Here is a 23,416-nt window from a genome sequence, read left to right as displayed (position 1 = left end):
GGATTGGCTTTGGTCAACCACGGAGTTAGTTATTTTTTATGTACACATGTTTGCTTGGTGGAAATGCCCACAGAGACTAGGATTGGTCTAGAATTTATTTGCATGCAAAAAGCGTCAACAATTAATGGATGCCATGGCTATGTGCACTTTAATTAATGGTTGCAGGTTCTAAGAGGGACTGATTGGCCAAGTGCTATGGAGCCCAATGGTGGGTAGCCAAGAGATGTCCATGTGACCGAGGGCTACGAAGACCCTAGAGTTTTTGCCCTTTAAGCAATGTAACTAGAGATAGTTTAGATTTTTGACACTTGGCATGTTGCCAAAAGAAATGAGCTGAGAGATCTTTGTAAAGAGATTTTTCAAGTATGTTTTTAAGCAAGCAGCCCGTGAGCTGAACTTTGTACTCAGAATTTTTACTGTTAATAAAAAACTTCAGGAGGGTTCAGCAGGAGGATTGTCCTAGGCCCTAGTGTGCTTGTGTAAGAGAGAGAGGAGAGAGATCTTTTTCCTAATCTCCTCGGTGATGCATAAGCAATCATCTTTCATTTGATACCCATCTTTCAGAGAATAGTGACTGGTGGACTGCCCCTCTTCTCACCAAAATCTGCATCATTGGCATATTCCTCCCTCATGTCTTCCAGATCCCTATGATAAGCACTAGATACATTGTTCACCTCGGGTCTTCGAGACAAGGCATCTGCCACTCTATTCTAAGCTCCCAGAGTATGGACAATCTGAAAGTGGTACATTGACAGCATGTTTGCCCATTTCATGTGCTTCTCGGAGAGCTTAGTCTGAGTCAAGAAATGTCTCAGACTTTGGTGATCTGTCTTAACTGTAGAGTCTACACCCAAAAAATAATGCTTCCATGAGCCGTGCCAGTAAGTGTCTGTAAGTTGCCTTAGTCTTTGACTGCACACTCTGCTCTTGCATAGCTTGATCATTCCTGGCACTCTCCTCGTGGGAGGGTATAACATCTTGCTGTGAAGCCATTCTCTGCAACTTTCCCTGAGATTTGCAAACTCACACACGGAGTCTATGCAACCAATGCACTCAGCCTGCCTTTTTCAGAATGAGAAATACCTCAACAAGAGGTGTAAAATGCACTCACAACTTAGCCCAAATTCATGCCAAAAACTGGCTGTCAAGGTTGTAACATAGCCTCAAAACTGTGCGCTCCTTTTACTGGTTACTGCAAATGGCATTCAGAATGCATCTGACCCCTCTTTCTCTGCTCGAAAAGCATGCAAATCTCTGATTTTCTGTGTTTTTCTGCTGATTTCTGACAGGAATCGATTGACAGATGGGTGGAAACTGATAGGCCAAAACTGTCTCTGCAACTGTTCCCTTCTTCTTTTTTTTTGAGTAACTGGATGGGTAATTGTCTGGTTAGACTAACCAAACTAGCTTTCGTTACGTGAACAGACTAGTTGGTATGTAACTGACCCTCTAACCAGAGTAAATGATTGGGTAACTGAATGGCTAGCCGGTTACAGTCTGGTTACACCAACTAGACTGGTTTGGTTGAGCCAAACTAACTGGACCTCTATCCAAGTCACTAACCAAGGTTAGGTTAAATTAGCCCCTGGTTTGCCATGTTAGCAAAGTGCTCTTGCTATGCCACGTCAGCGCATAGCTGGCGATTGCCACATCAGCACCTCATATGACAACAGAAGCCTCTCAACGTGCGACTGCGTGAAGAATGTCGCTGCGCATGGAGACGTCAGGGATCGTCAAGATATCGCCGTCAAGTGTTCGTCGACGTGCATTCTCTGATCCCGTTAAATGCTTGGCCTTGCATTTTCCATGGGTGCTCTTGCAAGGCGGAAGGCTTACTATGCATTCGTTGCCTATCCTTCACGAGCGCTATCTCCCGCACCAATTAGCACACCAATCGACGCAGGAGGCCAAGAATCACCACGGTCACTTCTGCCTGTGCTTACTTTCCGTTAGAGGTGTCGATGGTCACGTTACCCCTTGCCTTCCGAATTCGTTGACGACGCTGGTCACTGTCATGAGGCCCAGGCCTACCAGTCAACAAGTGCCCACGCCATCGCCTGCGTATCTGATTCCTCATTCCCACTCCCTCAATTTGCCATGCCGATCACACTTTCACGTAGATCAACGAATAGGCAGCACAATACGGGTTCCCATCAATTTGATGCTGTTTGATCTGTTTGAACCTTATCTGCCAAGGAAACTGTTGCCTTGCGCTCAGACCGTATCTCCAAAGATTTTGGAGGAATGCCATGCACCTCCCTATGCTGGGCAGAGAGGAATTACAGCAACAACTCAAGCATTAGAGAGGTATTTCTTTTGGCCAGCGATGCGAAAAGATATACATCAGTTTGTTACAGAATGCCTAACCTGTCAGAAGGTCAAATATGACAGTCAAATATGACAGATGGAAGGCACCTGGCCTACTTATGCCTCTTCCCGTGCCTCAAGCACTATGGGAAAGTATCGCAATGGACTTTATTTTTGATCTGCCAAGATCAAAGTCAGGGAATGATGGGATTTGGACTATCATTGATAGATTCAGCAAGCAAGCTCATTTCATTCCGGTACACAAAACTATAAAGGCAAATCATATGGCTAAGCTTTTCATGGCACCGATCTTTAAGCACCATGGTATGCCGAAGTCCATTGTTAGTGACCGAGATCCCAAAATGACCAATCTATTCTAGAGAGCTCTCTTCGACAATATGGGAACGAATCTGAATTTTTCTTCTTCTTTCCATCCCCAGGTAGATTATCAAAGTGAGGTAGCAAATTCTACATTGTTGGAAGGGGATTGGGTGCTTTTAAAGTTCGAGAAAGCTAGGCTTCGCAAAATTAAAGGCGGGGAAAAGTGTATGCAAAGTTGTCTCCCAGATATTATGGCTCTTTCAAGGTTATAGATGAGATTAATAAGGTTACATACAGGTTGGCACTACTAGAGCATTGGAGGATTCACAATGCTTTTCATGTGAGCCTCTTAAAGAAATATCAGGGATCGGAGCCTACAGAGCCAGTAACAAAGGATCCACCATAAGTGGATGACCTGGAGGAGGTCCTTCAGCCAGAACAATAGAGATACATTATCATTATATCAGGAAGCGACTACATGCAAGGGAGATCAGCTAGGTCTTTTGCCCTCCACATCAAAATGTGGCAAATCTCTTCATCGTGAAAAGTTTGAATCTTTTGATAGAGCTTTGAACTTCTATCTATTTGGTGATTGATATTATTCTTGTACATTTTGACATAGTCACCGCAAGGGATTGTTAGAAATATTAATCTCTAAGGCAATGCAATGTAATAAGGATTAGGAGCACTTTTTCCCTTCATAAGGTTTTTGAACTTCCTAACCACGGTCAGTGGTTTGAGTTTGTGGGCGATTCAGTCATCACACATGTTTTGACCCTACTTAACCCTACTTAGAGTCCATCCTAGCCTTTGTCTCTATGATTACCCTAGTGTAGTTTCTCATTTTTTGTTGCTGCAATCACACTACAGGTTCCATCCTCCTCCCCTTGCACTCCAGCTTCCATTTTGCTCACAACGGGATGATTTAAAAATGTCTTGGCATGTGTCATTTCGGATTCAAAACCCTAATTTTGCCCTAGATAGGTCTAGACTTGTTTAATCTCGCATCTCTTTTACACTCATCGTGCATGCTGTCCCTTTTGTTAGAATATGGGGCTGTTTGGACAGCAACCCCTAACTGAGCAGAAGCACCTTAGATCTCTCAGCTAATCTCTCAAGAATCTCCCTCAGGATCACAACAAACACTTACTGAAACAACTCAAAGAATACACAGCAAATAGAAAGAGTAGAACTCAGTTTATTCGTCCACAACACGTGGGCAAAATCTACTCAGACAGAGCAGTAAACCACCAGCCAGGATACTCGCAATCTAGGAGACTGCAAGTAGTGATAACTACATAAGGAAAACTAGCCACAGACTATGCTGTCACGGGGCCTTGAAGAGGCTTCAGTTTGTATGAGGCGGCTGGCTAAAATGCCAGCCCTTTTATAGGCAGTGAACAGACCCAAGTCAGCCAACCTGGTGTGTAGGAAAACCGATCTGCACCAGCAGATCTGTCCCAACCAGATCTGCCCTGATTTCCACTTTGAATCTGCCCAAAACTGCAGCAGATCCCCACCTGGTTCTGGTCATCCCGTGCTGTTTTTCTCTGCTCCACCTGCTGATATAAGCCATGCAGGCTGTCACAAAGATTGTGGGTCTGTTCCAGGCCATGAACCTTGGTACAGATCCTGTGTTCCATCCAGAACCTGCCATGTGTCAACAGGCAGTTCTTGAGGCGGTTCCTGGTGCTGCTGATCCTCCGAACCTGTTCCAGATGATGCCAACCTGTCCTATCCAGGTACGCCTACACCCTAGAGTGCCCTGACCCCATGTCGTCCTTATTTGGGGGCTCACAGATGGGTCAATGACACTCCAATGCCTTTGTAATTGTGAGAGCTTCATCGAGGAAAGCTGCCTGATCTTTCCCTCTTTTTTTGCATTCATCTTCTCTGCAACACCTTCCAATATTATGTCATCTTCTTTTATAGACTCAAAATATATTCAGTCAAGGTATTTATTTATGGAGTAAAGATGTGTTCAATCAATCTATCTAAAGCAGTTACAGCTTTGGCTAATGAAGGAGGAAAGGGAGCAGAGTTCTGTATTACAAGCCTGCAACTCTTTATATAAATTAATTCATGGTATGTACACAAAGTCAAACTTGCTAACACTAGAGGCACATAGAAGTCAACATAATGGTCGAGAGAAGGCTTGGCAAATCCAAACTTATGACATGTACACAGTTACTATACACATGGAGAGGAGGCTGAGATAATACAATATACTTTACAGATACCATCACAGAACACAAAGATACAAAACATATGACGACCATTGAAAAAAATAAATCTCAAACCTTTCTATTTGCTATAGCCTCAGGAACATCTCCCTGCACAATACGTTGTGCCAGCCTGCCAACAAAAAAGTTTCATAGTGTATAAGTCATCAATGTTAAATTAGTGCCTAACCATGAAGGCAACTGCAACTAGAAGCAAATAATATTGTGTAAAAGTTCCAGAAAATAAACTTGGAGCATCATTCTAGATGGGCTACGACTTTTTTGCTTCAGAAATGCATATGCTATCTATCCATGGGGATTCTAAGAGGGGTTATACGTAGCTAGTGTACGCTCAAGGGCTATAACTGAACTGAAATAGTTTGAGAATAAAAATGAGCCAATAACACAAAAGCCCCTGACTTGGGCTCAGAAAGGGATTCAACCTCTTCAAGACCCTATTACACTTGCCATGAGTTGATGTAGTCATTCTTTGATACCACTGCCAAATTCAAGTAGTGTAGCACTTGCATTGTTACAAAAACAAGTTTTGGGTTAAAAATTAAGACAAATAACCATAAAAATGTCATCTACATGGGTGTTGTAGCACAAATGGGGTGTGAATGGGACCCACTTACCCACTAGGGTTAACCTACTTTTTTTTCAACAAACATCTACAATAAGGAGATGCAATGTGGTAATTTCAGAGTTTTGAATTGGATAATGTCTAAGAACCTCACGCACAAGGTACATATAATGGCTAGGTACGACTATGACTATATGTCCAAATTCATGTGCATATCCGGAAGTAGACCAACTTAAAGTGTACCATAGAAACCCCGACACAATACTATAGATCTGGCACTTTCTTCAAAAGGAAAAACCAAACAACACCCACAAGCTCTTTAGCTCTTGTAGACCTCAACCACTTGTAAACATGTAGATCAGCATTTGCAAAGAGCCCACTATAAAGAGTACAATTTCAAGAAAGGTCGCATGGGACAACAAAATGGTAGGAAGATCGATTATTTCTACAAGGAATGTAGCCTAGAAGCTATAGGGATGCATTGGCAAGGGCACATAAAGGGTAGGTGTAAATGGGAAGATGGAACTTGAGTGATCTCAAGGGACATTAATGAAAGGATATCTCCCTTTCATTGTGAATCTCACATAGCAATTCTCTCTATTCACCTTGCATTCATCCACCATCTCTCACACCTTGAATGTAGGTCAAAATAGAAACAAGTACTCTCACAAGAGTGCTCTTCCCCATTGGAGGTCCAATTGTTCAGGCAAGACGAGAGGATCCAGAAGAGGACTTCTGCCCATTCAAGCAGGAGGGAGTGTCATGACAAGAGGAGTAATAATATGTGATTAGTAGACGTTAAAACATTATTATATATTATACGCCAATGGTGTAACATGTATTTGTATTTATGATGGACACCAACCAATTTGTTATGACGGTGGATCATCTTAGTAGATAGGACTAGTCGAGCTGGAGCCACTACTTCAGACGGCATCGAATTTGGACATGTGACACTCATTTTATTAATAAAAATGTGCACACACGTGTCTAGGTCCTAAGGGCAATAGGAAGGGAAGGGTGCAATAAGGTGCATTGAATGGTAGGTGTAAATGGGAAGATGGAACTTGAGTAAAGGGACATTAATGAAAGGGTATCTCCCTTCTATATGAATCATCTATTTCCGTAAATGTCACATGCACCCTTGCAATTGGGTGCAAGGTACACCTGCCTACATCATCAAGTGCTGGTAGATCCCTAATCTAGGTGATTTTGAAGTATGTCGTGAACCCTTTGTGAGCCCTAATCCAAGGACAGTCACGCACAAGCTAGGTCAGTCTCTCAAGCCTTAGATCAGTCCTTGTTCATTGGTATCCACTGGAGAGCTCAGTAGGCTAGTGTTTCCATCTTAGGGTTTAGCTAGGTCTCGGTCTCAGCCTAGAGTAGGAGCCCAGAAGGGTGGACTAAGTGAAGAGGGAAGGAGCCCTCATTCCTCATTTTCAGTCCCTCAGCATTTCAGCCTCTCTCCAACCGAGTGCAGCCTGTAGTCCCCTCCAAAATCCCTGATCTATGGAACATCTTGGACATAGTATAAATAGGTGTGTTACTGCGACATGGGAACACCTAGAAACTTGACATGACAGCCACAGTTTCATGGAAGGAATGGTAAAAATATCAACAAGTGTTTCCCTCAGTACTCACATTTCATTCAATTATGCTATGTCATTGTCAGCGTATTACGGAGAACATCAACTTCTATTTAGTAAAACTTTTGTTTATGTTTTTGCATACATTGCTCCTTTCTCAATATCCTCTTGAAAGCATGTATTTTGAGACATGTTAGGGATTCTCCACTCCTAGGCTGTCCACCTGATCCCCGTGCTGGAATATAGGCTGCTCGTCTATGTTCGGTAATGCCTGTGCGGCAACTTGGTAGAATTGTTGGCCAATTTGCAAAGAGATCTATTGACCAATCTATTGCCCCAACTATTGAAACGTCCCCTAAAGCATAGAAGAAAATGCCTCAAGAAACTCATGCAGAGATGTAGGAGATATGTAGTAGGAGATCTGGGCCGACTAGAAACATCTGTGCCACCAATGGGTGCACCCACTATGGAGGGCACTCATGCTGAGCAACCTTAGATGGTAGATCACTGCTGAAACCGGCCTCTAATCACTCAAAGGGCAGTGGAACTAAACCTTTAATCACTTCAGCACTTATTTACAGCTCACAAAGCATATATCACAACCATTAACCATTGCATGATCACCATTTGGCATTTACCCATTTGTTCACAAACAAAACCACTGAAAAAGGGATGGAGGCTAGAATGCCCCTGCTTAACAAACATAGACAAGTGCACCCGATTGGCCCCAAACACCGTGGCGCCCCTTTCGGTATTTCTTTATATTTCACAGTGAAATGATTACAAGTTGCATCTGGGAGACCTTCCCTGCAACTGAGCACGCAGCCCCAATTCACTAAGCCTTCGCAAGGCTTTCAAGCATAGAACACCATCACATAAGTGCACTTAACCCATAGGCTCAACCCAAAGGCATTCTCTTTTCCAAGTGTAATTCCATTGGCTGTCCAGATACAATCACACTGCACCCCAGCTGCACTCTCTTTGAGTGGTTTCCAAATGGCATTCACAAAGCTTTTCAAAGCTCCAAAATAAAATCAGCAAAGTACCCAACCAAAGAATGACTCATGTAGCACTGCCTGGGCACCTGTGAGCCAAGAAAGAGGCGGCACACGAGGCCAACCGATAGCTTATGGCAAAAAGAAATTGCAGTAGCAAAATCACAACTCACCAAGCCCTGAAAACTCGAACCAAGTCCTCAATTGCCAGGAGGACATAGTAGCCAATGCCCAATTGCATTCTCAGCCAAAGAGGAGTGCAAAGGCATGAAGAAAGAGCATTTACAAGAGCCGACCGGCAAGAATTCCACTGAAAAATGTGAAAAGAAGCACTTCTGTCGCGAAGAAGTGGGAGTTCTTGGGCTCAAAAGAAGCGTGCTTCAGAGAGGAATGCATTGAGAAGGTTTTGGAGAAGTTTCATCGCCGGAAAGTCCTCCAAAACTGAGAAAAACCAGTCAACCAGCGCGTGGGACCACTCAAAATTCAATAGAAAGCTGTAGCTTTGCAAGAGGAGAGGCCCAGGAGACAGTAGAAGCAAAAAGGTCCAGAAAAAAAAGCCACTTTTGCAAATTCGACCAGCAAAAGAAGTGCTCAGCTCTGCCCGTTCTACCAAACGCACAGAGGAAAAAGCATATCACTACGAAGGGGAGGCAGAGGGGGAGGCAGAGGGCCAAACGAAAGTCGAGGAATCCAAACGGGTGAGGAGTTATGAAGAAAAACGGAATTCAGCTGAAGGAGGCTGAAAAACCAGTCCAAAATCTCAACAAAGGGGGAAGATGAGAGAGAAAACCACATGTGAAGTTTAGAAGGCCCAGGAAGGTCCAGGAATGGCAAAGAAGCATGTAGAAGGCACTCTAGGGGGGCCACTGAAGGTACATGGCCCTCTAGGGGGCCCATTAAAAATGCCATATCATCATTTCCCAACAACCACTCTTTTAATACCTTGGAATGCCTTTGGACCTAGGGATTAATTACGCTTATGTGCTAGGCACCATGCCGCGTTTAATTACACATTATTAAGCCCACGCTTGGACTTTTAAAACCAAAGTTGTCACGGTCTTGTAGTACATTAAAGTACTTAGAATTTCACGCCCCCGTGACATACCCCTCTTGAAACAGCAAACCACAGTTTTGCTGCCCCAAAACACAGGAGCGAGCATGAAATATAGCATAAAAGAGTATACAAGAAAGCCGCAGCTATAGTATACAGAGACAGTGAAAATATGGCTAGGAGAGGCATGCATCCATCCATATACACTGCTCAAAATCTATGTGATGCTCAGCGATCAATAGTCAAGATGCATCAATATCATGAAGTCTCATAGCAGAAATACTGTCAGCTCAGTATCTCGGATGAAACATACAGTGTCATCAAGCGACCTCATGAAATCACAGTGAGCCCGTCTGTACTGAGGGAGTGGAGGTGCTACCCCCTCTCGAACACCAGGTAATGCTCCAGACGCTCGCTCTGCTGAACTACTTGTAGGAGCCTGGACCGCAGTCGGCTCTAATTGGAAAGCATCAAATATCCCAGGTGAATCTGCCAGTTCACCTTCCTCCATCCATTTCGCATCAAGTGATGGGTAATTTTGAAAATTTACCAAGTAGCGACGGATAACTTTACCCTTGAGCTTTCTATCCATGTGTGCCAGAATCTGCTCTGCGACAAGAAGTTCATCATATTCTTCCACTTCAGGCTGCACCTCATCAGGTAAATCCTCGGGAATATCTCGATGATATTGCTTTAATAAGCTCACATGAAAGGCATTATGTATCTTCCAATGCGGAGGCAACTTCAGCCTGTAAGCTACCTTGTTTATCTTTTCAGAAACCTGGAAAGGACCATAGTAACGCATGTTCAGCTTTGTGTACAACCTTTCCTTGCCTTTCTTATTTTTCAGCCTTGCCTTCTGAAAATGCAGCAAAACCCAATCACCTTCTGTGAATACCAATTCCCTGCGGTGCTTATCGAAAGTTATAGGCCTCTGTGTTTAATGATAGTTTGTAGAGTGTTTTAAGCTAAGTGTAAAGGCATCTATGAAGGAGGTGCAATGTTTTCTCGAAACCTACCCATCCGGCCCAATCAGCCCCTTCAAGCTCCTTGATATATATTAGTTCATGTCATATTGAGCCGCAAGATCTTCTTTCAACAACGTATTGCTCTTCTCTTTCGCGTAGACTGGCTTGCTGAGATTATGATCTCTACTGATCCTTTCCTTCTCCCTATGCTTGAGCACAACATCACTTGGGATGTTACCATCTTCATTCTCATCTAAGGGAGGAAAGTATGGTGCCGTATCTGGGCATAAAAGCTTCTTTTTAATGTCCCTTTCTTAATGAAATGTATCTCAAGATTGTTTTGGCTGCATTCCAATGAGATTGTTTTGGATTTGCCATAAACTGTGCTAGTGAACTTACTGCATAAGAAATATCTGGCTGTGTGATGTATGGATCTCCTGGTCTCATGATCTCAGGCATAGTCATTGTCACTGTCTTGTACCTCTAATGTATCTCAAGATTGTTTTAACTACATTCCAGTGAGATTGTTTTGGATTTGCCATAAACTGTGCTAGTGAACTTACTGCATAAGAAATATCTGGCTGTGTGAGAAAATGAATCTCATGCATAAAGAACTCACTTTTCTTGGTGTTTATTAATAGCTTGTGTCTTTTCAACTCTTGAAACACAATAGTGAGGTGTTTCCTATGCTCCTGCTCATTTTTACAGAACACAATGATGTCATCGAAGAAAGTGCCCACAAACTTTCTGTGTGCTCTAAAAACTCTGTCCATCATTCTATTGAAAGTGGCAGGTGCATTAGTCAAACCAAAAGGCATCACAAGAAACTCATATAAGCCAAATGAAGTGCGGAAAGCAGTCTTGTAGACATCTTCAGGCCGTATCCTTATCTGATGGTATCCACTTGTAAGGTCAATACGACTGAACATTGAGGAACCTTCCAACCAATCCAATATATCATCAATGCGTGGAATTGGAAAACGGTTCTTAATTGTGACTTTATTCAAAGCCCTATAATCAATACACATTCTCCAACTGCCATCCTTCTTTTGTACAAGCAACACAAGGGAACAGTAAGGAGAATTACTTGGCTGTGTTAATTCCTTTTCCAAGAGTTCCTTCACTTGTGACATTATCTCTTCTTGTTGTGCCTTATTGACACGATAGGGAGGTATATTAGGCGGTGAGCTTCCTGGAATTATATCAATTTGATGATCCTCGGGCCTCTTGGGCGGTAATTCTTGAGGAAGTGCATCTGAGAAACGATCCTGAAAATCTGAAATAAAAGCAACCCTTTCTCTATCTAAAGCAGAAAGAGTAGAGCCTTCCTGAACTGGTTGGCTGTCCTCTTTGACAAAAATCAAGTATGCTGAAATATTACGCTTTATTACATTGAAAATACAAGAAGCTGAAACGACAGGGATGGACTCCCCTTTCAACTTTACATCAAGTACATGATTTTTGCCTCTATAAGTTAAAGAAATCTTCTTGTTTCTCATCTGCACATCAGCCCCCACCCTGTACATCCAAGGCATCCCAAGCAAAGCATCCCACTCTGGCAAAGGCATAATGTAGAAGTCCTCTGCATCCTGATATCCCTGGATATGCATCCTCAACTTGCCAATGATAGGAGTGACAGGTGTGTTGAGTTCAAGGTTGGCCATATCACACACGCCGGATGGCCCCATTTCCTCAGGCTTGATGCCAAGCCTTCCTGCCATATCAGGAGTTATGAAATTTGCCTTTGCCCCAGAATCAAAGAAAAACAAACAATTCTGATTTCTGATTTTTCCCCATGCTCTGCACATTTCAGTCTTTTTCATTTCCTCTTCATCATGTGCATGTGGCAAACTCCCAATCACATCTGGAAGAAGTCCTGCGGAAGGTTTAGGCTTTTTGCCCTTCCGATCAGCCTGTTTATCACCATTCTTATCATCATCTGACCTGTCTCTTTTCTTGAATGGGCAATCATAAGAGCGGTGTCCCTCTCCTTTGCATATAAAACATTTGTTTTGCTCCATGAGTGACTTTTTTTCTTCATCAGATAACTTGGTACAGGGCTGTTTATTAGGCTGTCCATGCCGTTGACCAGCTTTGAATTGGGCTTTGCCTCCCTTTTGAAACGGTCGTTTGCCACAATTTTTATTTTCAGATTTGATGTCCTTATCTTGGTGTTTGGCAGCCCGTTTGTTGTCTTCTTTCTTGCTGTCCATAAAGCCCAAATTCTTCTCCTGCATCCATGCATATGCTGTCCTTGCATTCTCAATTAATTGAGTCATAGAACCCACCTTGGTTTTGATGCAATAATCACGTAGCTCACTAGGCAACCCACAACAGTACCACTCTATTTGCTCTTTCAAAGAAACATGCCTGTAAGAGCTCAATGGCAGCAAAAAATCCCAAAACCTCTAGGTGTAATCATCAAGATTCTTGCAAAGTTTGTATGACAAGTCATGCCAGTGTGAAAGTACTTCAACTTTAAAAGTTGGAGTAAGCCAAGTAGAAGAGAACACTTGCTTAAATTCCAGCCAAGTAGCAGGTGCATCTCCATGAAGCATAAGGTTGGTGTACCACTTAAGTGCATTGCCTTTCAAAAATGTAGCAACCTTCCTCATCTTGGATGCTTCTGTAAACAAACCCCCAAGAAATGCAGCATCAAACTGTTGAAGGAATGTGAGGGCTTTGTACTGACATGAGAACCACCATCCTTAAATTCTTTATATACATTTGATATTGGCTGTCCCAAAGATGGTTGTATATTTGCAGCATTCCCTTCACTAGGGAGAGCCATGCTTGGCTGAACATTAGGCATGGGAGCATATGCTATGGCTTGCATGCCTGGCTGCATTCCCACATTGTCATACATGGCTTGCTATGCCCAATTGGCGGTGAAATCAACATAGCATCAAAGATAGAATCTGTACCAAAATATTCAGGTTGCTGCCTCAAATATGGCTGAGGTGGTTGAGCCACATTTATGGACTGCACATTATTATTTTGAGGAGTAGAAGTACCCAAACCAAGGCCTTGTGCTGGCTGCTCATACTGTTGCACTGGCTGTACTTTTTGTACCTCTTTCTCAAGTGCTCTTTTGGGCGATTCCTCTCTCTTGGAAGTCACTTTCTGAGTCATTTTTTATGGCTGTCCCTCATGGGAAACTGATGCATGAGTGTGCGGTCCGCCATGAGAAGCTGATGCATGTGTGTACTCACTCTTTCCGTGCTTGTGCTTTCTTGATTTCTTCTTCTTCTTGGCATTTGTTTGCACAATCTGAGCCAAATTTTGAGCCAGCTGAGTCAAAGCAGTCACTGCACTTGCAAGCTGTGCATTCAACATAGTAGCCTCATCTGACTCACTGCTAGAACTAGTATCACCGTTAAGCTCAGTTGTAGCTTCATGTGTGGCCTGCTCAAAAGGCATTTGTTGTGCTCCCTGCAGCTGTACACTAGCTGGATCATTAAGGCTTTCCTGCCTTCTCCTTTGAGGAGTTGTGGAGCTCTCTTGCTCATGGGTACTCACCATGTTTATGGTTCTAATATTCAGCTGTCAAAAAGTGCAACAAAGATATCCTTCCACCAAACTACCGAGGCCCACCTCTTAAGAAAGAGAGTGTGGTATCCCGGCAATGGAACCAATGAAACCGGCCTCTAATCACTCAAAGGGCAGTGGAACTAAACCTTTAATCACTTCAGCACTTATTTACAGCTCACAAAGCATATATCACAACCATTAACCATTGCATGATCACCATTTGGCATTTACCCATTTGTTCACAAATAAAACCACTGAAAAAGGGATGGAGGCTAGAATGCCCCTGCTCAACAGACATAGACAAGTGCACCCGATTGGCCCCAAACACCGTGGCGCCCCTTTCGGTATTTCTTTATATTTCACAGTGAAATGATTACAAGTTGCATCTGGGAGACCTTCCCTGCAACTGAGCACGCAGCCCCAATTCACTAAACCTTCGCAAGGCTTTCAAGCATAGAACACCATCACATAAGTGCACTCAACCCATAGGCTCAACCCAAAGGCATTCTCTTTTCCAAGTGCAATTCCATTGGCTGTCCAGATGCAATCACACTGCACCTCAGCTGCACTCTCTTTAAGTGGTTTCCAAATGGCATTCACAAAGCTTTTCAAAGCTCCAAAATAAAATCAGCAAAGTACCCAACCAAAGAATGACTCATGTAGCACTGCCTGGGCACCTGTGAGCCAAGAAAGAGGCGGCACACGAGGCCAACCAATAGCTTATGGCAAAAAGAAATTACAGTAGCAAAATCACAACTCACCAAGCCCTAAAAACTCGAACCAAGTCCTCAATCGCGAAGAGGACATAGTAGCCAATGCCCAATTGCATTCTCAGCCAAAGAGGAGTGCAAAGGCATGAAGAAAGAGCATTTACAAGAGCCGACCAGCAAGAATTCCACTGAAAATTATGAAAAGAAGCACTTCTGTCGCGAAGAAGTGGGAGTTCTTGGGCTCAAAAGAAGCGTGCTTCAGAGAGGAATGCATTGAGAAGGTTTTGGAGAAGTTTCATCGCCGGAAAGTCCTCCAAAACTGAGAAAAACCAGTCAACCAGCGCGTGGGACTACTCAAAATTCAACGGAAAGCTGTAGCTTTGCAAGAGGAGAGACCCAGGAGGCGGTAGAAGCAAAAAGGTCGAGAAAAAGCCACTTTTGCAAATTCGACCAACAAAAGAAGTGCTCAGCTCTGCCCGTTCTACCAAACGCACGGAGGGAAAAGCATATCACTACGAAGGGGAGGCAGAGGGGAAGCCATCGGGCCAAACGGAAGTCGAGGAATCCAAACGGGTGAGGAGTTATGAAGAAAAACGGAATTCAGCTGAAGGAGGCTGAAAAACCAGTCCAAAATCTCAACAAAGGGAAAAGATGAGAGAGAAAACCACACATGTGAAGTTTAGAAGACCCAGGAAGGTCCAGAAATGGCAAAGGAGCATGTAGAAGGCACTAGAGCCACCTGGAACTCTAGGGGGGCCATTGAAGGTACATGGCCCTCTAGGGGCCCATTAAAAATGCCACATCATCATTTCCCAACAACCACTCTTTTAATTCCTTGGAATGCCTTTGGGCCTAGGGATTAATTACGCTTATGTGCTAGGCACCATGCCGCGTTTAATTACACATTATTAAGCCCACGCTTGGACTTTTAAAACCAAAGTTGTCACGGTCTTGAGTACATTAAAGTACTTAGAATTTCACGCCCCCGTGACAACTGCAAGGTAGTGACTCATCACAAAAGTGTATACACTTGGGTGCCATGGTGAACTGTCATCATAGGAAAATAGAAGCTCAAGTGGCTAGCTTCTTGCAAGAAAGTCCCAATCTATCTAATAGACACAGTTGTGCCCCAAGAAGTGAGTACGACCGCGGTGCAATGAAAGGGATCAAACTCAATGAAATAGACAATGAGTAAGCACTTGATACTATGTGCACAACACAAGACTAGAAATGTCAATAGAGAGGCTTAAAAGAGAGGCCGGCAAAGAAGCTTTGAAAAGGTGCCCAAATGGGACCGAAAACAGCCTTGTAAGGCTTGGTAAAGGACTCTGCAAAATTGCATTGTGAAGGCCCGAGGTTTTTTTCCCTTTTAGAAAGGAAGTACTAAGTCACCTAAGACAGTTTGGACACCTAACCCAAAACTACTATGACAGCTGGGATCACCCCTAGTTAGTCTAACCCAACCAAACTAGTACTCCATTAGGTTAACCCAACTAACCTACAACCTAAACAAAGCCTGCTAACCTAATGTGCAACTCCTCTAAGACTTGCAAGGTGGGCGACAAAGGGCGATAGCGGGCAGTACCAAGGGCGGAATCGCTGACGGGTGGCGAAAATCATATGCGCAACAAAACAATCCTAGATTCACAGAGGGCAACGATGATTGTCATATTCTTCTGTTGGTTTCTTTCCCACCCGAGTGCCTTCTTGCGCTAATGGTGCTGCAATTAGGTGGCATTTCAATGCTTCAAAGATTGTTGAAATTGCAAGTGTAGGCGACATCCGGTTGATAGATGGCACGAGAGACACCGAGTTCAATAGACAGCCTTTGTCAAAACACAGGAGGGCTTGTCTTTTCGGAGAGGGAAGCAAGTCAACTCCTCCCCTCATCTGTTGCTGTGCCTGGCTATGGATGTCGGATAATTTGTTTGTCATTGTCATTGTTGCAGTCATCCATGGCATTTCAATGGTGTAGCTAGAGTTGGCCCTTCCTGGTCGATGTTGATCAAGGAAGAATCAGCAATTCATTGTGCTTGGGAATAGGAGGAAGGTGAAGCAATGGTGCTAGAAGCAAGCTCTGATACCAATGTAGAAAAGGAGTCGGGGCAAAATTAGGAGGAGGTGGAAAAGAGGAAGGAGAGAGTGGACGTAGGGGAGGGGGGGGGGAGAGAGAGAGAGAGAGAGGGATAAGTGGTGGGTGTGGACTTACATAGTCCCTCCACAATTCCCTCTAACTCTCACCAGAGTCCTATTAAATTAGAACCCCTCCATTGCATATGTGGCACATTGACACAATGTACCTAATCAAAACGCACCAAACACATGCACTAGATGCAATACTTGCATCTGTATGGCTGCCCTACAGTGCGTGAGATGGCGAGTGAATGTTTGTGTGACATGTGGCAAGGCCACACGAGAGAGACAGGTAGAATGGTGCCATGTGGCAACCATCCCCTTCATCCATGATGGATGTATGTGGGGGCTTGCCACATCGTGTGGCCCCTTAAAAATCTCTAATCCTTGTCCTTGATAGAAAGTTATGGATGTCCCATCCTAGGACCTAAGGTCTACCTACCGTTCTGCTAATTTAATAGAGCTTTGATTATTGATCAATAACGGAGTTGGATCCTTTTGAATAAGTACAATATCATTTAAGATCCTCCTCAACCAAATAGTCTCACAAGCTGCATCAGTGGATGCTGTATATTCAGCTTCCGTGAAAGGTACAGCAATTAGTACTTTGCTTAGTATTGCTCCACAATACCAGGCCAGATCCAATGTTAGATATCCAAAAGTAGATCTTCTCACTATGAGTAAACCCTGATAGTTTTAGAGCATTGCTTCTTTTGTACTCAATCCCATGAGTCAAGGTTCTCGTGATATATCTGGGTGTTTCTCTTGGCTGCCTTCCCAATGGATTTCTTTCATATTAGCCATGTGAACAATCTTCCATTTTGGACTATTTAAGGATTTCATTGGCATACTTGGTCTCTCCAGACCTCTATTCCCAAACAATAATGCATACAGCCAAGGTCTTTCATATCAAAGACTTTGTTCAAGTCTTGTTTGGCCTGTTTCATTAGTTCCTATTATTACTAGTGATGACAATGTCATCAAGATACAAGACAATTAGGATTATATTGCCTTTGTTATCATGCTTTGTATCGGATAGAATCTGATGAACTCTTATTGAAGTGCTTTTCATAAAAAAGCTCATTATTTTTCAAATACCAAGCTCGAGGTACTTGTTTCAAACCATACAAAGCTTTTCGAAGTTTGTAGACTTTTTTCTTTGATCTCAAATCCACGTGGCTGGTTCATATAGACGTCCCCTTTTAGATGACCATTCAAAAAAACGATTTTAAGAGGCCAGCCATAACATAATGAGTAGCAAGTGCTACTATCATTCCAATAGTAATATGTTCCAGCTACTGGCACAAAGGTCTCATTATAGTCAATGCCTTCTATCTGGGCATAACCCTTTGCAATCAACCTCACTTTATACTTTTCCACAGTTCTATCACTCTTCATTTTTAAATAGTAGACCCATTTGTTATCGACGGAAGTCTTTCCTCTTGGTAAATCTAAAGTTTTATTTTTTATGATACTATCCTACTCCTCTTTCATGGTTTCCTGTCTGCCAGTTGGGATTGTCCTAGTCATTAATGCATGACTTAGATTGAGCCTATCAGATTATTCTAAGTCCGTCCTCAGTAGTTGAGAGTTCGATCAATAACTTGACCTTCGTAGTGTTCGAAAAGTGAAATCCCACCAGGGGGTATCCCGCAGCAGCGGAAAACTGATAGAATTACACGTGGAAGTGTTTCACTATGGAATCAAGCTTCATCAAGTGTGTGTACTTCACACAACATTCATGTGCAGATTAGCAAATAGACTCTGCTCAGAGACAAATATAGAAGCAACACTTTATATTTCCGTTCATCCACAAACTGGACAAATACAATACCTGTGGATAGGCCCAAGGCTCCCCTTCTTGCTGCTCCTGTCTGCTCTCAGAGGGCTGCTCAGATGATGTGATATGAGGCCCTAATGGACCTCCTTTTATAAGGGAAGGCCCCCTCAAAGAGGACGGACCCAGGCATCCCCTTTGGCCAACCCAGGCAGGCCCCTTATAGCCGACTTTTGGCAGGCCTACACAGCCCTAACCAGCTGACTTTCCAGTCGGTCTGGTTGGCTGCCTCCCTGCCCTGTATTAGGGCCTTTCACTGGCCCTTCTTGTGCTGCTGCTGGCTCCGCTTGTCACGTGGCTTTGCACCACTGGCCAGGTCCTTGCTGCCTCAGATTGCAGGCCTCTTACCTGCCCATAGCCCTTGCCATCTGCCCCGGACTGTCCCTGCCTTGTGTTGCCATTTCCAGCGCCTCCTGGCCCATGCTCCAGGCCCCAAGTACAGCCCTGACATGCTGCGCATTTGCTGATGCCATTATTGCAGTAAAGTGCTGCATTGAACCTCGATGCCCTCTCTGTTTGCAGCATAAACTTCTTGCAAGTCTTCCATGCAGGTCACTTGCGTAGAATTTTTGAAGGACCTTTCCTCGGCATTTGTGCTTATCTTCCACACCTGAGTGGTAGAGGCTTGCTTTTGCAGGTCTTTCTTCACAAGAGCTGCCTAGATTTATCTAGGCCTTCTTCTTTACACCATTGTTACAGAGGCTTACAGAGGAGTGCCGAGCACTGGCTCATGACTTCTTGGAAGAAGCCAGACTGCTTGGGGTGTTCACAGGTCTTCCAAGGAACCAAGAAAGAAAACAAGAACGGGAGGCCTGCCCAGCTCGAGGAGGGAGAAGCTTCCCAGTAGCTTGTAATAGAAGCCAAAGCTTCAGCCCCATCCCACATGGCACAATAACACAATGTACCCATTGGAATGCATCAACATATGCACTAGATGCAATACTTACATCTGACTGGCTGCCCTAGAGTGAGTGAAAGAGAGAGATGGTGAGTGAATGTCTGGGTGACATGTGGCAAGGCCACACGCAATAGACCAATGGAATGGTGCCATGTGACAACCTTCCCCTTCATCCATGATATACGTATGTGGAGGCTTTCCACATCATGTGGCCCTTTGTAAGGTCTACCTACCACTCTTTTTTACCTTTTACTAAATCTTAACCCAAAATTACCCGAAGGGTAATTTAGTGAACTAAGTCCATAGTTCATCACTTTTTCAAATAAAAACGAGACATGCAAAATTTGGACATGCAACACTACATTCAAGACAAAAGGCAAAGACAATGCAGTGCAGATATCAGCAACTTACCCCTCTACAACTGCAGTTTTTCCGACCCCAGGTTCTCCTATAAGGACTGGGTTATTTTTTGTTCGTCTACAAAGTATTTGTATGCAACGCCGAATCTCGTTATCGCGCCCTATAACAGGATCAAGCTTTCCCTGCCTAGCCAACTCCGTCAAATCAACTCCATATTTCTCCAATACTTCATATTTCCCCTCTGGATCTGCAAAACACATGGGCTTTATTCTTATATGAGATTGACAAACACGCCCAGTACGTTTTTTCCACTTTTTAATCGGTCATACAATATGTAATCCTGATCCAGCATACAAAAGGCATCCACCCAAAGCTCACTTGCTCAACCAAGTGAATTTTGCAGTTCAACATACTCTGATCAATAACCTTCTGTGGGCCTCTGATAGCCTGGATAGCTGCACGGAGATTCTCTTCTGTCAGGTTAAACTCCGCAAACAGCTGCTTCCCAAGACGTGAATCATGTAGAAGGCTAAGCAGCATATGCTCGACTGAGACAAATGAATCTCCAAACTCTAACTTATATCGTTTTGCTCGCTCTATCAAAGCTGCAAAATCAGGTCCCAAAACCGTCCCAGTTGCTCCACTCGTAACCTAGGAGATGCAGATACACAAACCCTTATTCCATACATAGGATAGTCAATAAAGAACATGGAAGTGATTGAAATCATCAATCTGTCAGATACACACTCTGGAAAAGAGAGAACAATATGATCGATGGAAGAGTAACGTCATAAGCAATCCAAACGAAAGCATCTTAAAATTCCTAGCAAAACTATTGGAAGGTCTTTTAAAGAGCATAACATCCAATTCCTTGGAAGGTTTCACTTCAGATATAACAGCTAAATGTAGATTACCAAATTAAAAGAGCACAACATCCAATTCCTCTGAAGGTTTCACTTCAGAATATAACAGCTAAATGTAGATTACCAAATTTTCTCTGAGCTAATTGAAATTGGTGAGTCACTGAAATAATTCTCTGTGTAAAATACAGGGAGAATATAATGGATGATCATAAACAGTATTGCAAAGCAATCCAACGAGAAGCTTTTTGAGGTCCCACAATTATCAGCAGCAAATTTGAATGATCATTTAAGCACTTCCTCGGAGGGTCCCACTTCAGAAAATAATAAATTATCAAGTTTCTGCTCTGAACCATCACTTCACATACTGACTCACTGATACAGATCACCATTTGGAAGCTTTTTTATAAGTAGCAGTGATTATCCCACCCAACAATGTAATCAGGCACACGGTAGCAGCATTTTTAAAACTCAATCACATATTGCAATCCCATGGCACAAGGGTCCATTCATACAAAAAACTAACCAAGCAACACTCTGTGAGACCTTGAAGGTATGGGCCTCTGTACCTATTGGAAGATGGACTCAGGCGGCCACTTTTGGTACAAACGCTGGATAAAAAAGATTTACTACATCGTGGCAAGTATTTGATACATCGTAATGAGGATAGGTTTTGACTCTTAGTCACAGATAATAGAAATCAACGTACGCAAATCTTTACTGCGTGCATATGCATGGATGCTCTGCACGTGAACCGGAGCATGTACATGCTCTCACTATAATAGCATACATGCATACTGGCAGCTTAGAGATTGAAAATCTTAGAAGCTTCGAGGCTCTTCATTTAAATACTACATTAGTTGCACTTGCTTTCATGTATACAAGTTTGGTCTTTCATGTAAACGAGTTTGCGCTCTCTCGCTCTCTCTCTCTCTCTCTCTCTCTCATACATACATACATATCAACCAAGCTTCTCCTGTTAGAATCTCACTGTGCCCACCTGTGAGCCCCCGATTTGAGGGGACAAGGGGCAGTGAGAGGTAGTAGGGCCGGGGAGAGACCTAGGCAGGCATCAAATGGAGGATCGCATTATAAATAGAGGCAACCAGCACACGGGCTGGTCACAGCCTGCAACAGCAGGTATGAGGGGGCTCTAGGCCTCACTGGCCGCCCACGGCACCCTTATATAGGGGCCTGTGGCTGGCCAAGTCGGCCCAACCAGGGCCCCATAAACCGACCAGGGCCAACCCTGGTCAGTTTATGGGGCCCTATGGTCGGCCACCAGACAGGGTAACCAACCCTGCTGGTCGGTCATTTGAAGGGGCCTGGGCAGAGCCTATAAAAGGCCCACTTCTGCCTTCAGCCCAGCATCCAGTGCATTACAGAAGCCCTTCTCCAAGGCAGTGTTCAGCACTCAGATCTGGGACAGTTTTGTGAGAGAGAGTTCATCAGTTTTCTCCAGCACCCTGCTGTGATTTGTATTGCTCCCTTGGAGCCATTTTCTGCCCACCATCCGGCAGATGAATATACTCTCTTTCTCCGTCTATACTTGCTGTTATTTCTGAGTGTGTGTTTGTTGCATCTGTGATCATCTATCTGAATTGAGTGTGTAAGAGTTGGAGAGATCTTGGGTGGAGGATTTAGTGATTCATTTCCTCCTCATTTTTAACATGGTATCAGAGCCATAGGCTCTCAACTCTTCTTCATCAAAGCACTCTCTGAAGGAAGGAGTCCCTTGGCAGAAAGGCGATTCCGTTTTCAGCTCAGGCTAGCACGGGAGGTCAGTACATCTTTTTATTAAAATGGCAGCGGAAGATGCAAACAAACTGAAATTATAGAGATAACAAAATGTACCACCACTGATCTGCTGTAAATCAGCCCTTAAACCAGGGCAGCAACTGAAATACAAGATATCTTGAATAAGATAGAAAACAGGAGCTGCAGGAGAGGCTGAACTGAAGCAGAGAAAAAGGGGGGGAACACAAAAAGCTGAAGCCTGAGAGCACGGAGGCAGGAGAAGCCTGAAACGAAGAGGCAGGGGCCTGGAGTGAAGAGGCTAGAGGAGCCTGAACTGAGGAGGCAAGAGCCTAGAGAAGAGGAGGCTGAAGGAGCCTGGGTGAAGAGGCAGGAACCTTGGAACAAGGGAACTGTAGAGGCCTGGAGCGGGGAGGCAAGAGCCCTGAAGAGGCAAGATCTGCTGCGGGAGTGTGGGCAGCCAACTGAGCAGCTGAGAGGGGGCTCTGAGGGGATGGTCAGGAGCAGGCTGTATGCTGGAGCCTTGAGGAGCTGCAAGAAGTGATAGAGGAAGTGAAGGGAAGGAGGCCCTTTTATAGGGCAGGCCAGGGGGGGAGTCGGCCAGTTTGGCTGGACCGACCAGCCTGGTCGGTCAGGTCAACTGACCGACCAGCTGGTCGACCAGCCTACCCCCTCTGGCCCCTCTTGCTGCATGGGGGCTGGTCGGCTGGCCACGCCTGGAGATGCTGATTCTCAACACCCCCTCTCAGCTCCAGGGTGTGGCACAAGACCCAAAGAGCTGGTATGACGTTGGAGAAGGGGAGGAGAAACAGATTTGGTAAATATGTCGGCGACGTTGTCGGAAGTGGTGCTGAATAGGAGCACAATGGTACCGTCAAGAACCTTCTCTCGCGTGTAGTGGTACTGAATTTCAATGTGTTTTGTCCGAGCATGAAAAACCGGATTGCGAGCAAGGGCAATACAGCTTTGATTGTCACAAAAAAGTGTGGTAGAAGGGGATTGCTGAAAACCACAATCGAGAAGAAGGCGCCGAAGCCACACAGCCTCACAGGTGGCACTACACATAGCCCGATACTCAGCCTCGGTGGAAGATAGGGCGACCGTGGGTTGGCGTTTACTGGACCAGGAGATAGCCGCAGAGCCAAAGGAGAAAACATAGCCCGTGGTAGAACGGCGAGAATCGGGGTCGCCAGCCCAATCGGAGTCACTCCAACCTCGGAGAGTGAGCGGGGAAGGAGAGGAACCACCGGCAGCATAAAAGAGCCCGAAAGTAGAGGTCCCCTTAAGATAGCGGAGGAG

General features: G+C 44.3%; 1 protein-coding gene across 1 annotated transcript in view; it reads right to left on the bottom strand.

Moving 5' to 3' along the window:
• LOC147905044 (chaperone protein ClpB2, chloroplastic-like) overlaps positions 1-23,416 on the bottom strand; it is a 44,339-nt gene that overhangs the window by 9,620 nt on the left and 11,303 nt on the right. The window contains exons 3-5 of the mRNA XM_087389537.1: positions 19,916-20,153; positions 19,554-19,749; positions 4,929-4,983 (exon numbers count right to left, since the gene is read on the bottom strand). Coding sequence (XP_087245663.1) covers positions 4,929-4,983; positions 19,554-19,749; positions 19,916-20,153 — 489 coding nt within the window. The remainder of the gene's footprint in view (positions 1-4,928; positions 4,984-19,553; positions 19,750-19,915; positions 20,154-23,416) is intronic.

The sequence above is a fragment of the Dipteris shenzhenensis genome, chromosome 2 (genome assembly GCF_047967505.1).
Source record: "Dipteris shenzhenensis isolate YYH24624 ecotype China chromosome 2, Dip_SZ_1.0, whole genome shotgun sequence".
NCBI classification, from domain to species: Eukaryota; Viridiplantae; Streptophyta; class Polypodiopsida; order Gleicheniales; family Dipteridaceae; genus Dipteris; species Dipteris shenzhenensis.
Note: the sequence above shows the minus strand (reverse complement) of the source record. Positions and strands in the feature narration are given on the sequence as shown.